General features: G+C 31.9%; 2 protein-coding genes across 4 annotated transcripts in view; one reads left to right on the forward strand and one right to left on the reverse strand.

Moving 5' to 3' along the window:
* LOC127714279 (tereporin-Ca1-like) overlaps nt 1–15324 on the forward strand; it is a 398353-nt gene extending 383029 nt beyond the window's left edge. For 2 of the 3 annotated variants that reach the window (XM_052220343.1, XM_052220342.1), the window contains exon 4: nt 14636–15324. In XM_052220343.1, the coding sequence (XP_052076303.1) occupies nt 14636–15010 (375 nt within the window). In that variant the 3' untranslated portion in view covers nt 15011–15324. Of the gene's footprint in view, nt 1–4194; nt 4274–5264; nt 5377–10664; nt 10934–14635 lie in introns of those variants that run through there. The other variant, XM_052220341.1, reaches the window with a different exon arrangement.
* The window catches only part of LOC127714274 (tereporin-Ca1-like), a 470404-nt gene that overhangs the window by 152798 nt on the left and 299622 nt on the right, over nt 1–17984 (reverse strand). The window lies entirely within an intron of this gene.

Raw genomic sequence — 17984 nt, forward strand, 5'->3', positions numbered from 1 at the left:
CCAAAATTATTTGTAATTTTGTCTCTATTGCTACGTTTACACTGCGTAATATATGATTTTGAGTCGTGATCATTGTTTATTATGTACTGAAGACTATCCAGAATATCAATACCATTTGAAGTATTCTGATTGCTATAAACAGAGTTATTTGCGGGTATATAAATAAATACCATTATGATTGTTTTGTTTTCACAATTAAATTTAAGTAAAACCATATCTTTAAATTGTTTTAAGATTTGTATTACTTTACATTTTGTTACAATATTTTTTCTAATCAACACTTATACACCACCTGAAGCTTTGAGGTAGACAAATTGCTCGCTTACACGAATACTTTCATAACAATCAAAATCACAAAACGTATTTACAAATTCATCCCCCATTTTTTGAAATGTTTCTTGAAACTAATAACATCATGATTTTCTACTATCTCATCAATAGACTTTCTGTCACGATATAACTTAGTTTTTAAACTTTCAATGTTCCATGACACAATTTTAATTTTGTTCTCCGAAGAGCCAGGTTTACATTTAAAATAATTGTCATATGTACAGTACCATGAGCCTTGACCACATCCTTATTTTCTAGTGACTTCTTGTAGATCTTTAGTTTCCTCATCAAAAGTGTACAGCTTACTATCGATCAAAATTTTATCATGACGCATCGAACCTTTGCTACCATTTTCTCTTGCACGAAGAAGGAATGGGCTTAAATTTTTCTTTGCTGTTCGAACATTTGGTGTAAAATCTTCGTTTACTCTATATGTTATATTTTGTTTTAGAACATCTTTAGCCGTTTTTAGCTAAGTTTCTGTCCCTACAGCTTACGAATTTCACAATAATCGGGCGCTTACTTTCTGTGCCAGGGACACGTTGTACATGTTCAATTTGTTCATTATCTGCAAATTCTTTTCCCAGTTCTAGTACCGAATCTAAGAAACCCATGTCTCTTTTTGCGTTGACGATGTATGACCTATATCTTTGAGCACATTGTCTACATCATTGGATCTGTTAATATCACTGGGTTTATCATCGACACCCATAAATAAAAAGTTGTTCCTACGCGAACCGGCCTCAATTTTATCAACCTGGTTTTCTAGGGACATCACCCGTGATTTAAGTTTATTGTTTTCTGTTTGTAAAATGTTTATTATACTGTCTATCTTATCATTTAGTTTCTATGTTCTGATTAACACCGGTCATCTCTGTTTTCAAAGCGAGCACATTTGTTGATATGGTAGTTATTTCCTGAAGAGTTCGACTGACTGAATCATTATCTCCCTTGACCCATGAAAGTTTTGATTGCGGCATTGACATTAATCATGTATTCGGTCGAATATCGGTTGTTGGGGGAGTGCACGGATTTAGTTCAACATCCCCACTAAGCAGCAAAATTGCACTGATGCACAAAGCTGTTCTCAAGAAAAGTTTTAAGTTTGTAATCCGATTAGGGTTCAACATCATGGCGGGATATTTGATTTTGTTCCTACCGACTTGATGACAAAATGAACCAATTCTCATCCTCCACTGGCTTATGTCACATCACATCTTCAAAATGTGTTGTTTGATGTTGAATAATAGTAGAAATAGTAAGTTTATAGCAAAAATCGAGGTTTAAATTAACCTATTTTCAATATTTTGGTTCTATGATTTTTTCAAACTTCCGCTCTTTTCACTGTAGGTGGCGCTTTTTTCGTGAGTTCGCATTGCTATACGACGTGTCTCGGTATTTATACATGCAACATTTATGTATTTAGTTATGATGTTTTTTTTGTAAGTCTGGTTGGATATTGTGTTATGTCTTATCGTATGTGGTTTGTATTCTATTTTTATTTTCTATATGTATGTAAAGTTAAGATAATTAATCAGCTATTTCATTTATATAATTTTTAGTTTAAAGCAACTATATGCACGGATTTTTTTTGTTTACACACAGTTTTGATTTAGAAGAAAATCGACAAGGTTAAAAATCTTAATAATTACACCATTTCAAACACAATTCCATTTTAATATTCTTGCCATGGTTAGAAAATACATAAAATAAAACCATTACAAACTCATCCGAATTTTATATTCTATTTTTAGAAATTTACCTGTGATAAAATAAACACCACAAACAATACGTCACTTTTTGTGGCGCTGATACATTTGTGTGACGGATAGTTCTTAATTCTATTGTGGTGTTCTGGTGTACTGTCGTAATTTCATGGGAGATGACCGTTGATATTCTGTGGTTTACATGTTGTAATGTACTATTATATTGTTTATTTATGTATTTCTCTGTCCTGAGTGTTCTTGCGTTTATTTGTACTGTATTCCTGTAATTTTAGCGGTATTTTTAACATTGCTATATAAGCGGGAGGTTTGGCTAGCCATAAAACCAGGTTCAACCACCATTTTTAACTTAAAATGTCTTGTACCATTTCAGGAATATGGCAGTTGTTATCAAATATTTTTTTTTGCTGCAGTTCAGTCTTTCTGTTGTTCCGCTGTTTTCCTTTTATAGTTGATGTGTTTCCCTTGGTTTTGGTTTGTGACCCGGATTTGTTTTCGCTTAATCGATTTATGACTATTGAACAGCGGTATACTACTGTTGCCTTTATTTAGTAGAGTTAATCTAAAGTTTACCTTTCATTCCTTTATTGCCTCAGTGGTCTCTTGACGGCGTGCTTGCATAGAGTGATGGTGGTCGCGTGTTAATCATTTGGCTTTGAATCATTGGATTTTGAATCAACAGACTTTTATTTATTTTCACTGGTTATCCGCCAACAACTTGCTAATAATTAATTGACAGTTTATCAAATTGATACGCCTAAAGACAATTGTGGATTTACCATCATATGGAACACTCTAGGCCAAAAATTGAAAGCCGTGGCTGCATTAATATTTAAGAAGCAAAGCTATATTAGTAAAAAGAACCTTAAAGGAATAGCCTAATATCTCATGTCATCTTTGGAATTATTAAGAAGTAAGACTGGTCGGCTTGTAGTCATTACTGATGTAGCCATATCAGTATAGAATAATAATTTTAGAAATACACACGAACACTTGTTTACTTATTAATAAAGATGTTCTACTGCATATATGAATTTCAAAAATATATAGATTTGATATGAAACAGTTTTCTAGAACTATATAAAATAGGATGGTGCATATATGTTGTTTATGGTACTAATGAACACGAAAAGGGTGTATTTGTAACTTGTTTCATTAACGGTTGTAAGAGCACAAGATAGAAGACCTAAACATTGTAACAGTTGTCATTATGGATCAATACTTCTGTAGCAACAGTTGAGTTAGTTAGGCAAGCTTTTAGAAAATAATGAACAATATAAAGATAATTATAAGATGTTGATTGCCACACACAAACGCACGCCACAAAGGTATCCAATGACACAACTCTTCACCAGAAATTTCGTGACTCGAAGTCTGAACCTTTAAGACAACTTGCGGCTTTCAACAATGAGCAAAACCCTTACCGCTTAGCAAGCTCTCAAAGGACCCTCAAGACAAATGTAAAATACTTCAGTCGAGAAAAATTAAGATCTGATGTATTTACAAAGCAATAAACGAAAAACAGATATGATATACAGCAACAAACGACAATCTCTGAATTACATACTGATGACTTGAGACAGGCACATACAGAATGTATCATATTTTATTTGTTGCCTGAGAACAAGGTCATTTCATCGGGTATCATTTAGGCAGCCAGTGGTAGCGGTCATCACATGTGTACTACTTTCCAGTATATACTCTTTTGACCGGACCCGATTTGGTGTTGTTATATCTAACAAAGTCTATCCGAATCATTTTACTAAAAAATCCGCTCAAACTGGTGCTAGGGGCTGTCTTAAACTTACAGTGAGGTGAAAGGTTTTCTTTTTTGTTCCGTGTTGAAGGCCTCACAGTGACTTTGAGATGATTAGCAGCAATAAAATAGCAGTCCCTTTGCTTTTTTTTTTTGCTGTGCTTGAACTCATTTTGTGTAAACCCCATATATCCTTTGTTTTTCTATCAAACTAGATAAACACTCAACGGAGTTTTTAATACATATTTGTTTTTATGTATCAGCAAAAAAAAACCTTGTGTGATGTAGAGGTTGAAACATAATCAAGTCATTTGTGAATTCTTTAAATACTTTTTGAATATCAATTACAAAGTTTAATTTTTATTAACGGACATGCGCAAATAAATGAAAACTTGTAAAAGTATGCGGAAGATATATATTAACTAATAAACACTGAACAGTCTAGTTTTGTCATCTAGTACAGGTAAGGTATTACCTTAAATTTCGAGTACTACGGCTTATAAAAAGTTCACAGTCAACATCTAGTTACTCAGTCTTAAGTTGTCTAAGAAGCGTTTTGTATTTGTCTTTTCGTCGGTTTTCTTTTTTTATTTGCCAAAGTTTTGTATTTTTTCGAACTATAATTTTTAATTTGTCCTTGAATATTAGTATCTTATTTCTTTGTTTCATAATTCTTATCCTATTTCCAAATGATGGTAGACTCAGATTCAACATTGAATTCACATACATTTTTTATGCATTGATTGCTAGAGGTTCATTATAACCTGTCGGCTAGAATGACATGAAACAAAACGTTTAAAGTATTATCAAAGACTATAATTATAACAGATAAATGAATTTGTGTTAAAGAAAAATGTTGTTAAAAGCTCAAGTTTATGACTTTTCTGAAAAGATATTCTGTTCATTGCACTTCAACGGTGTCACTGAAATTGCATCCTCATAAAGGAGGAAAAAAAAATAAAACATTTATTAATATTCAGTCAAACTATTTTAAATTTGTTCTCATTTAATTTATGAATGCACTCGAGGTATAATATATCGGCATCTTTATTTCACTCAATTACCTGATAAAATTTTTATTTTTTCAACATAAAAATTTGTATAATTAAATAATGTTTAGATATTCGTATGACATATTCTTAAAAATATAGTCATTTTTTTTTAATGAATATATGCAAGATCTTGAATTTTTGCATATTTGTTTGTTTTAAACGTGATATCGAAACTGTTCTTGTCTGAATTGAAGATTTCTTCTGACAGCAATGCCAAGGATAACAAACGAATAGCAAGCTTGCTATAGCTTCAGATTTTATGGTTGTAGCACAAAAAAAGCTTCTTCTTTTCATTGTATAGGGTTGTAAAAGTATTGCTCGTCTGCACATTTTAGAATGAAGCGCTTCGAATGATGAATTGAAAAATTAACAATCATACAATTGTATATAAAATCATTTTAGGTTGTCAGTGATGACATGGCTTCTATTGGTGCTTATAGTCGTCACAATAGATTTCAAAACCGAAACAGTATAGAAGACAGTAACAGCAGTGACAGTGATGAAAGAAAAATGGGTATTACTCTTTTCTCTCTCTTTTTATCTCTAATATGCATTATACTTTTAAAATGTTTACTTTGAAAATATCAAATGATCAAAGGATGTTCCTGTGTAGACTCCGGTCTGTCCAATTCCGATACCTATTATAGTACATGCATTATAACAGCCCATGCTTGTAAAAACCAAATTTAATGATACTTACCTCGGTTAAGTTGATGTAAATGTGTGATTCTATGAAGACTATTAACACTGAATGTGTTAGATGAGATAGTATTACACAACTTCAACCTCAGTGTTTATAGTGAAAACTAAAACTGTTTGTACAGTTCATCTACCCATCACAAAATATAAAGATGTACCAAGCACTAAAGTAAGAGCTGATGGGATGATGGGAGGTGGCATCTAACACCTGTGGTGTTATTCTATGTCGTCATAGAATCACAACTTAAAATCAACTTAACCAAGAAAAGTATCGTTGAATTTGATAATTCTATAACGTCATAACACTTCCGGTATTAGATGAGACTTCAAAACTACAGCATTTTTGGGGGGCTTTTTTTGTGTGCTTTTCAATGTTTTCCCTTTGACGGTAACAATGAATACCAGTGTTGCATATGATCAACAGATACACTTTGAAAATTATGCAACAACTAGATTCAGTGATATGCATTATGTAGCATTCAAAGATCATTAGTTCATTCTGATTAAAATACAAAATAATAAATCAAACATTCAATACAGTAGAATTTGAAACACCTTTTCTGCAAAAACATCACTTGTATTTACTGTCTTGTTATAAAATTCTCCCAGCGGTTATAGAACTTTACCAACCCGCTTTAGGCAAACTATCACTAACAGGCACATTATTTTGCTTTGATTTCGAAGTAGATGGAAATCGTGTACTGTGTGCTTCAAATATACTCGTGTCTATTCCTGCAAGACACATTATGGACGTAATTCATTTAGAAATAGTTGAGCAACTAACTTGTTTACGTGGTATAATATTACTAATTTTTTCACGTGGTTAACTATAACTTAATATTAATTAAACCTTTGTCGTGACGTCAGCCTATTTATTTACCGTGGATTCTTTTTCTAGAATCAACGCTTTCTAAATCTGTCGCTGAAATTGATTCACCAAATTATATTCAATTGTTTCCTTTGTGTGACTAATTTCATTAAGTTTGAATTAGCTAATTTACTGATTTCTGTTCACTAATGGAATTAATTTAAAATCTTACCTTTAATTTTTGTAATTTTTATATGCCTTCACTGGGAATCGAACCCGTCCTTGAAATCTGTTATGTGTGATTGACATCAACATATCGACGAAACCTCTCGGCTACCAATTGGTTACAATTTATATGTCTATTTTATATATATAAATGAACAAATGATATACATCGGTACAACGGACACACAGGGTTTGTACCTTTATATATACGTACTAGGCAATCGTATAGTATAAGTTGGTATAGCGAGTTTTACCGTTTATTTTTTGGATATTATTTGCTATTTTACATATTTGAAACGAAAATGATTACATTCAATTTGTCCATTTTTGTTTTTGAAAATATAGTACGATTTCATCTGTTTTACTACATAATTTTACAAATGTTTATTCGCAAATTCCTATGCGAGTAAATCGTGATGTGCCTAGAATTAGGCTTCTTGCTAGAAATTTCGGTAACATACTTATTATATATACTTTATATATGCTCTTTGTTCATGTTGTTGTCTCTTTGACACATTCCCCATTTCCATTCTCAATTGTATTAGAAATAAGTTCGAATATGTCTTATTTTGTAAACACAGATAATATTCAGATGCCTGATAAATTAAAGGCAGACGTGTTGTGTTATATTTGTATTTTTCTAACCAATTAGTTGTGATCTTATATTTAGTAATGCATCGTTGAACATGAAACCATGGTTATTCAAAAGGCTTTAATTTTGAAAAGACATTAACACAATAGTTTAAGTTATAGATACAACGCTTATTCATTGTATCTATATTACTGAATCCTTTCCTTATCTTATATCAGCAGTATGTCTTTAATATTCCTTTATCGCTAAATACACACATAATTTCCTGTCTGGAGGAAAATTTAAAAAAAAAACATTTCTGAATTCGTATATCTTGTCTGCTTTGATTCAGTAAATCAAATATCGTAAAACGAAAACAATCTTTCTGTTTTTGAAGATTGCCGAGTTTCAATAAATGAACACTTTGTGCTCTGGAAGCATTCTTCAATGCAATTAGTATGACCAGCTTTAAAGTTATTTTTTTATTGATACATCAGAACCTAGTGATGAGTGTCTCAAATATCTCAAAACAATAGAAACATCACAAACATTTACACCATTGTATGTTCAGTTGTCCTTGTACAGTAATGTCAATGGCTTTTTGTTCTCCTTTTTCACATAAGGATTGTTTATTAACAATTTCATTACTTGAACAAACCAATGTTAGGTTGGCTAAAGTGGTCCCACCAATAAAACGTCTGCCTTGTCTGTTATAAATATATAGTTTTCTTTACACAGCGTCCTATTCTGCTGAAAGGGTGGAATATGTAACTGTATGAATATTTACTCCAAACAAGAGTAAAAGCATAAACAAATTTGATTCTGGATCAGCTTTCCATGAACATAAATTGGTAATTAAATTGAGTATAAAGATGTGAAACAAATAAATGTATGTCTCGTCTATTCTATAGTAAACATACTTTTAAAAAATATATATCTTCAGTTGCCATTCTATCTGATCTTTAAAACTTCTTAACTGATAGTTTGATAGCTTTTTGTTAAATTTTCCTGGTATGTGGGTAGCTATTAACCATATTTAGTGTTCAATGCACCACATTCAAATTTTACTAACAATTTTATTGCACTCAAAAGACTTTATACCACCCATACTGGTTATATAGCTTACAGCATTTGTATTGTCTGTAAGTTGTTTAACATTTTCAACAGTATGCAAATTTTCTTAAATGATTTCAGAGCATAATAAACAGCTAATAATCCTAAACAATTAATATAATTAGCATGTTCATATCTGCTCCATCTGCTACCAATTCTTTGTTCTTTCAAAACTGCTCCCCACCCTAAATAAGTTCGGTAAGGGCCATATTTGGACCCGATTATTAATTCAATGTTTCAAAATAAAAAATGGTTTAAGTTGATGTAGAGACTTGTGAGAAAATTAAATAGATCATTTTTGTCAAAGATTTATTTTAAAGCGTTGATTCTACTTCCCAAATAGGCTACAAATAGAGATTTATGCAAGATTTGACAACATCGTACGGATTTCAACCAAATTAGGGCTAGGACATATAGGGCGCAGGCGTCGACAAACTAAATATTTAAGTCAGACAAATTTAAACATGTTATGAAAATATCTTATTAGTCGACGCAGACGCTTCGTGTTTTTTGTGTAAATAATTAATGGAAAATAACCCATGTTCATTGAATTTTCTTGGAAAATCAAAATGAGTGCTCTTTGTGATGTCATAAATTGAACGCAAGTACGTAAAATTTCAACAAAAAGACATACTTTCTATCTAGTAATTTCACTAGCTATGATTCATTGTAATATTGGTTAATAAATCTTAATTTGAAATTGGAGGGTGAAATAGTGACTATTTTAGGGCCTTACTCCTTTTATGCATCAGTCTGGATTGTTACCTGTGAGCTAGCTCTATTAAATTTCTTTTTTTTTAGTTTAAATATTTTTGGACCACCATACATTCAAGGTCTTCTTTCATATCTGAAGTTACAAACTCCAATAGCTAGATTTAATGTCTTATGTTTCTCTTTCTCTATTTTCTGAAATAGAGCTTATCAAATTCGACAACAGGGAAATTAGACATGAGTATCCCAAGTACTCTAGCTACTTATCTAATTTTCATTTATTTTATGTTTTTTAATTGTTTGCTTTCCTTAGCAATAGTGTTTCGTTTTTATTTTTTGTTTCAGAGTCAATGTTTAATCATAAAAACTTAATGTGCTGTGAGTAAATACTGACTCATCGTCATGTACTATGAATCTAAGTCTTGACATCAAATTAACATTTTCTGTCACAATATTTTTGCATTCAGGTTCAGTACCCAACATTAAAATAAACCATTTTACACAACTTTCGTAATTTTGGTAAAATGCCTTGGTGCCATATCTATACCAAGAATATTGAGGACATTTTCCTTTCCATACAAATCTCAATTATTTCCTATTCTTCAGCAATATTCACATAATAATAAACATGTCTAATAACTACACTTGACATGTATGACTTTTCTTTATTCAAATTCAAATCGCTTTCAAAAGAATCCATTTTGAAATGTTGATATGCAATGTGTGTATTAAGTTATTTCAAATTTGGTACCACTTTGTATTCAGTCATATTGTCTGTTTTGGTCGATTCATTAACGATTCAACGTCTGGAATGCATTCATTTTTTATATTTTTTCAACCTCTTAATTAACAATTTTCTCCTCCGTTATATTGAATTTAACATTTCTAATTGACATTTTACAAATGTGAGAATATTGTATATAAACTATATGTAACAATGCTGAACAGCATATTAAATGTATTTATCATATGATAGTTTTCTTCATTCATCATGTGTTCTTTAACAAACAATTTCTATCTTCCTGCTTGAAATTCATTTATATCTATACTCACAACATCTTGTTTCTGTACTTATTGTGTGGGTTTTCTGCTTGTTACGAGGTGGTTCATCAGAACCATGGACCTCGTCCACATCAAGTGTTAGTTCTTCCTCATTTAACCGTTATTAGTCAGCTTTAAAAACAATTAAGTAGTTTTTTTCAACGTTCTTTTTGTTCAGTATGGAGTCGGCCATCGTCGACAAATAGATGATTACGTTCACAAACTTGTGTAAAATGTCTCTTTTTAAAGACATATACTGTTATTTATATAAAACAACAGTATTGGGTTGTATACAATTATAATTTGTACAATTTGTTTGTACAAATTATAATTTGTACAAAATGATAACTTGTACACAACATATATATCTTAATTATATTTAAATGATTCATGTTTCCTTTATATTGCATTGATAAAGATATGGTTTTCTCACCATTGCTAACAAAAATTCATTAATTTGTTGAAATGACAACAAGGATAATATGTTATTCTCGATTCACCGGTTACACAATTGAAGTGCTGCATAAATATTGTTGCATGGATCATCTCACAGTTTTTGCGGTTTTTCTAAAACATTTTGCATTATACGATTTCTTTCAAATTAACAAGCAATATTTACTCCACTCTCATACAGGAAACAACTCTACTGAACTCAAAAGTATGAGCCCAGTCACGTTGAAATCAGAAATGACAAAGTCCATGGACGACGCAACAGATTGTGGTCATTCTTTGCATGGAATAAACTTGTCTACATTAATGACAAATAAACATTACAGCATTGTTGTTGGTATTGAAATTACAAACTTGACAAATAATCGTCTGACCAAACCAAAAACAAAGACATATTCAGGATACATATCAACTCCCGCTGTTTCAGTAAGACCTGGACACAAAGAAGCAATGGTAAATATTTATCATTTACTGTTCCGTTTATCTGTATTTGTGCCTTGCATTTCTTATATTGTTATAGTTATTTCACAAATAATGTTAAAATAAGTCAGGACATGCATGTTTCTTTTTGTTTTGGTTCAGAAAACCACTTAAAAAACCTTCAGCCTCAGTCACACATTCACGATTATTACAGCAGTTCTTGATAGGACCATTCCAGATTAGAATTTGTCAAAAGTCTGTTCAAGATCATGTGGTAGGTGGCTGAAATTATTAAATTAGTACAAATATTTATCTAATATATAATCACGACAACAATTATATATGGTTGAGGAAGCATTGCGATGCAGCCTTTTTCAGACGAATTCGTCCCGATTATCTCATTCTCAATCTAATTCTGATCCAATTTGTTAATTTCGCATGGTAAAACACGACCAACTCTGTTACGAAAGTATCAGGATTCCCCCGAATGTGTCCCGAAACAGAAATAAAACAATGACCAGATACTGAACCGACGCTGACGGAATCCGAAAAAAAACGGCATTAAAAATTTTCTCCAGAGCATGCTCGTTCCAGATAACACACTTGTAATTTTGATACAATATAGCAGAATATGTCAAGATTGTCATTGGACAAGCCAAATTCCCTCTTTAACCTGAATGTGATGGAACGCACCTAATGCGGCGGTCATGCATAGCCAATAACGGCTCCCGTTGAGAATCAGACAGCGCTATGACACGAAAATTTTCTGGAATGTCCTATCATTGTCCATACGCAGTCGTATACGTTCGTAACATAATCCTATGGATCGGCAATGGTCAGAGGAGGTTGAACAAGCACTCCCAACAGTTATATGCGTCCCACAACATTCGGGACACTGAGCTGAATTTATCAAATCAGATTACAATCGTGACAATGTCGAGACAGATCCTGCTGTATTGGATCAAAATCGTTACAACATCATGCGTAGGTTTACTGTCTGGTCTCTGTTGGGTCGCATTCGTGACGGTGTATAGATAGATGCGGTTGTTTTTTACCAGGCGAAAGATATAAATCGGGTCAAAAATTTATTTTTTACGATGCGAAAGATACAAATCGGAACAAAATCAGATTGAGAACGGGATAATCGCGACGGTTTCTATAAAAAATATCTGATTGTTGCCCTGATTAGATAAACATTTTTTCAAATTTCCATTCACAAATCACAGAATCGTGATCAGACTTTTAACAAGTTTTAATCGAGAATGGTATCGGTCTTATTTAGGACGGCAGTGAAAATATTCACTGTCAGGAGTGTTTGGTCTACCTCTCCGACTATTCCTGATCCGAAGATCGTAACGAACGCATACGACTGCGTTTAGACAATAATAGGACATTCCAGATCATTGGAGGTAGTAATCTGACTTTTTGTCCGTGTTGTAGCGCCGTCTGATTTCAAACAGTGTCCATAATTGGCACAGTATGATCAATTTAACTCCTAAAGTCTACTTTAGTTTCTGCCAAAAACAGAAAAAGGGAAAATATCACGACTCACGGCAATAACTTCTACAAGGGGACGATTGATGGTTTCTGTCATCTGACGTTTAAAACGATTCTGTCCTGCTGATCGTGTTTGCTTGGGTTGGTGATAAACTGGCTTGCAACAACGAAAAACGAAAATTCCATCAACAAAAGCCCCCTCCTAATCCACTTATCCATCCCCGGAAATGTAATGGTTGTACTTTTTAAAATTCCTGTCTACTTCGTCTCATTTTGCAGATTCAAGGAACCTTTCTTAAAAAAACTTTTTTTTTAAAAGAAAAACCTTAAATTGAATTAATCATATTAGTCATAAGTGTTTCTCGTTTCTCGTTTTTTTATATAAATTAGACCGTTTGTTTTCCTGTTTAAATGGTTTAACACTAGTCATTTTGGGGGCCCTTTATAGCTTTCTGTTCGGTGTGATCCAAGGCTCCATGTTGAAGGCCGTACTTTGACCTATAATGGTTTACTTTTACAAATTTTGACTTTGATAGAGAGTTGTCTCATAGGCACTCATATCACATCTTCTTATATCTATAGCATTTACTCGTGCTGTGTTATATATGTGTATAATCAAGTCAGATAATTTCCTCTGTCCAGTATATACATATAGGATCTATAAATTATTGGAAATTCTAATCAAAAGAAAAAACTATATATTAAGTAGTTAAATTTCGATTTTTTCCCTAGGAACCGTAGAGTACATGATTGCCATGTATCATAAATGAACTTTGACCTTTGTCAAATTGAAGTTCAATGAATGCTCAATATGTTTCACGTCATATTCATTCACTTTCTTTCTTTCACAACAAGGTTAAAAAATGCATTCTTCCTAGCAAACTAGATGTCAGACATTTTACTGTAAATTATTACATAGCAACAGTGACATTTTATATAAATAACCACACCATAAATGGGTGCGATGCAAAAAATGTGTAATCATACAAAATTATTTAAATGCCTGCTCGATTGCAGTGAAAAAAACACCGATATTTATATGGATCGACACTTTTTCTTTCTTTTTGAAACAGCTGTTCGTCTTCTATGTAAGTAATTAAAGATTTTATTGTTACAATTCTCATCAAATTTGTAATGAGTGTATGAGAACTCCTTAAAATGTTTTTCTACGTTAAAATATGCACTTTTGGGCCAAATCCAAGGGACCCCGATACCATGGCAACGGGGACACAAAATAATTGTCTCCATATTTCTGTTATGTTTATCAATAGCTATCAACAAATAAATAAAATTTCAAGAAAATTTGAGATTTTGCGTGCCGCAATTTTGCAATTGCTATTCATTATATTGGATTTGGTTATAACTTTTTTTATTGTTGATGATCAATGTACATGTCATCTACAAATCAAAGGGTACAGCGATAGGCACAAAACTTGTCCCAATATATGCAACTCTGGTTATAGGATATCTTAACGACATGCTTTACCATATAGCATCATTGATTTTATTTAAAGCCGAGTTATTCTTCAAGGAAAACTAAAGCGATATATAAAATAATCTACACCAATCCATAAAATTTAGCGTGGAATTTGATTAGAAACAATTACTTTTTTTGATATTTTAATCATAAATTAAGGTGAAACTTTCCCTTTAAAACATCGATTTTCATTAATATCTAAATTTCAGATCCTGCCAATAATCTCATACTAAAAGAAATCTGTTTCAACTTGTTAGATGTTTTTTGCATTATTGTTCTATATCATACATTACTACGAGGCATAACGAGGAAAGAATTGATGAAACAGCTACCCTCAAAATCTCATCGATGTAGCAATTGCGATAGCGTTAATTCCTTTCCAATTTTAAATACGAAGATCTCTAGATATATTTGACTTGAATTTTGTTATGTTACAAAAATTATATGGCCTAGAGAATAAATTATCAGCTCCTATGGTGACAGAATTTGACATCAGCAGTATTTTGACCGTCTTGTTTGCACAAAAACTATAATCAACATTGTCATTAAATTCTTCTCCTTACATAAGCGATTTGAAACATAGAACTTAGTTTTAAACATGTTGTTTTTGTTTCTTAGAACATGTAGAATATATATTTTAATAATCTTGAATGCGTAATTTTTAAATCTTCGTCCAGTTTCTTTGTTTTTTTAAATGATGAGTATCGATAAATCCACAAAACTTTTAGTTTGGATATCTTATTCATATTTTTAAATTTTAGATAGCACATAAGCACGGTTATACAATGACTGGATCAAGTGGAATTGTCTCTTGGCTAATACAAAACTACGAAAGGCGCCTTGTCATCGTCTGGAAATCGCCATATTTTAGAAGCAACAGTGTGGGTATTTGCCTAACGACGGTTGGTAATGAAACTCATAACGATTCCTGGTTCAACATTATAAGAAATAATCAAAAGTGTAAGAAACAACTGAAATATAAATTTTCTACGTTTGACGATACGAGCGATGAAATAATGATTGATGATGGCGATTTTCAGGTATTTTGTTCCATGGGAACTAGCAGTAAACCAGAAGTTAAAATAACACTGCGCCCGACAACAACACAGGATCAATCTTTTACAGGACCACAATAGTTGATGGATGCAATTTTGGTATCTGTGTTTCAGTTGCGTAGGAGTAGACTGAAAAGTGATGGTAACAAACTTCTGATACTGACCGAAAAAACCTTATATAATCTAAACGACTAGGTTTGGAAATATGACAGTGAACTCGCTCATTTTCATTGTATTTTAATTTTTTTTGGCTTAATAGTCCCTGTGGTGAGGAGTGCGAGCTGACTTTTATTCCAATCATACAGACGATATAAAGTAGGACTAAATTATTTTAAGTTGAATAGTATGTCTATATTAGTAATACAAGTAAATCTTTCATGAGTTTTTAAGACTTTCATGGTGTTTTCAATACTTAGTACGTATCCGAATTTCCCAAAGTTTCAGCAGCTTCCAACGATTGTCCTGTGATTTAAAGATATAATCCAAAATTATCCGTTCCTCTTATACTCATCGTCAAACGTGAATCAATTTCAAAAATGTCATATATTTGTAATTAAGAATCAGTGTCTCATAACTGCAATTATTCTGTGGGATTTGGAAAATATTTTGAGTCTCATTCACATCTAAACTGAGGAGGACAGTGTAAGTTTCTAACATCACCAATATACTTCATGTGGCCGATACATCAATATATTAACCTAATCTTAAAGGCTATAATTGTATAACATATGAACAAAATGATATGTGCACAAATATAATTTCAGTATCTACTGATAACAAAGTTGAAAAGAAAAATGTCGATGTTGCTGTACTTCCGAAATGTTTGATACTTAATGAAATGTATGGTAATTTGCAATGAGATTCATAACTCTTAAATATTTATGGTTCATTGCCCTAAAAATGTTCTAATATGTTTTTTGATGCATGATCATTCGTTTAACGCTTTCTCCGGATACTAAATTGTGAGGAATTTTTGTTTGGCGTAATCTTTTTTTAAATTATAAAGGAAAATAGGGCTAATGTAAGCGTACTTTAATTCCGCCGAGTATTTATTGTGGGTAACTGTTTTTCACTAGAGAATATTGGATGTAAATAGTGTGAAAGCGTCGAACTTGATATCGTTGTTTTGTTTATAATAGACCGGTTTATTGTTTACATAAATAAATGGGTTAAAATAAAAATGATTTTCAAGGAACCAGTTTAATTCATCTGAGTCAATCTAGTAAATGATATTGATGATAATGAGGAGGATGTTTTTATAACTCAATATACGTTATCAATGACCAGGACATTGAACTTGATATAAACGAAATTTAAAGAGCAGATTTGTTCTTACGTAAAGTTTCAATTATAAAAGCATCCTTTGATATTGACATAGAAGATATGATTTTATATCCAAGTCGACCGAAAAGCAAATACACAGAAAAACTTCGACAATCTAATAAATATAAATATTACAATTAGTGACAATTTAAAAGCATATGATTTTATAGATTTGCAAAGAAAAATTATTTAAATCTTATTCGTTAATAAGCGCTATTGTGTTATCGTGTGTTCAAAATGAGTACTAATCACTTCATCAATGTATGGATCTAAAGCACTAGTGTAATTAAGGGAGCTACCATTTGATTTTTATGGGGGAGGGCTAGGATGAAAAATTGTGTCCTGCCTTTTTTTTAAGTTGTAATCTCTGTCCTGCCTTTTTATTTTCACTCTATTCGGTCCTGTCTTTTTTTTTAGTTTTTCCTGACCTTTTTTTTTACATAAATTGTCATCCTGCCTTTTTTTTTGCAAAGTTGCTAATCCTGCCTTTTTTTTTACTCAAAACTCCTGTCCTGCCTTTTTTGTTCAAATTTCATCCTAGCAGAGTTTAACTTTTTTTGAAGGTGCGCCAACCCTCCCCCTTACATTGCCATGGAGCAGTGGTGTAAAAGTACAACATAACAAAAAACTTTAAAAATCAGTTGAAAAGGGCTTAACTCATCAGATCGATACATAGCAGAAATACATCTAACAAAAACACAAAGTGGACGTGGCAGGGTACTTATAAATCCCCACAACAAAAAGACACTAAGTACAGGTCTGAGAGTACTCACAGTTACTGACAGCTAGTTCAAAGCCAATAACAACTAATAAAAAATGCATGCATCTAAAACTAAAATATCAATCAGTACACATCCAACATCCAATGGATTTAGTGTGAAGACGTCATTAACAGTCAGAGAAAAACATGACCATCGACAGATTATAGAGCCATGAATGTGCATATGTATATAAAAAAAATATTTAGTTTGATTTTAATTTACTGATAACAAAATCAATATTAATACCAATAAAATAATATTAAAAGATCTAGTTATAGTGTTGATTAAGTAACATTTTAGAATAAGTTTTTTTAAGAGGCTGTGCCAATAAGCATGGATCTTCGTACTGTACAAACCTTGAATGTGCAAAAATTTAGATTCAGTTTAAAATGCTCTTAATTGATTTGTTATATCATAAAAATATGTTTAAGACAAAAAAAATATTGTCAACCACGTCCTTACATCTAGTATCTAAGGTAAATGTTTCCTTAGTTACGAGTCCAAAGAGCGTACCAAAAATTAGACAAAATTCAACACATTTGCAGGTCACCTGGAGCAAAAGTGTGACTAGAAATGTGTTTGTTGTTACAAGTACAAAGTAAGGTAACCATTGCCAATCATATAAAACATTGTTATCAGTGATAATGTTTTTGTAATACGTTGCTATGGCAACGGGAAAATGCAAAGAATTGGAAACATTAAGGAATAAGATCCAATTTGTATCATATGTATACAAAAATCTGGACTAACAGTGATATGATGTATATTGTTTTCATAATATTGAATATCTTTATTGTTAATAAAAAAAATAAAATTGGGTAGACTTTAAAGAAATTTTTTTTTGCTGACGGTTTCAAAAATGCCTTTTTTTTTCCTTTTTCTATGTTTTTCTGAAGTCTACCAGAATTGGTCTGTAGACTACAATGACCTGGTGTCATCCTACTGCTTATCTGCTAATATTATTATACTGT

Source organism: Mytilus californianus, unplaced genomic scaffold (assembly GCF_021869535.1).
Source record: "Mytilus californianus isolate M0D057914Y unplaced genomic scaffold, xbMytCali1.0.p SCAF_9, whole genome shotgun sequence".
Classification (NCBI taxonomy): domain Eukaryota; kingdom Metazoa; phylum Mollusca; class Bivalvia; order Mytilida; family Mytilidae; genus Mytilus; species Mytilus californianus.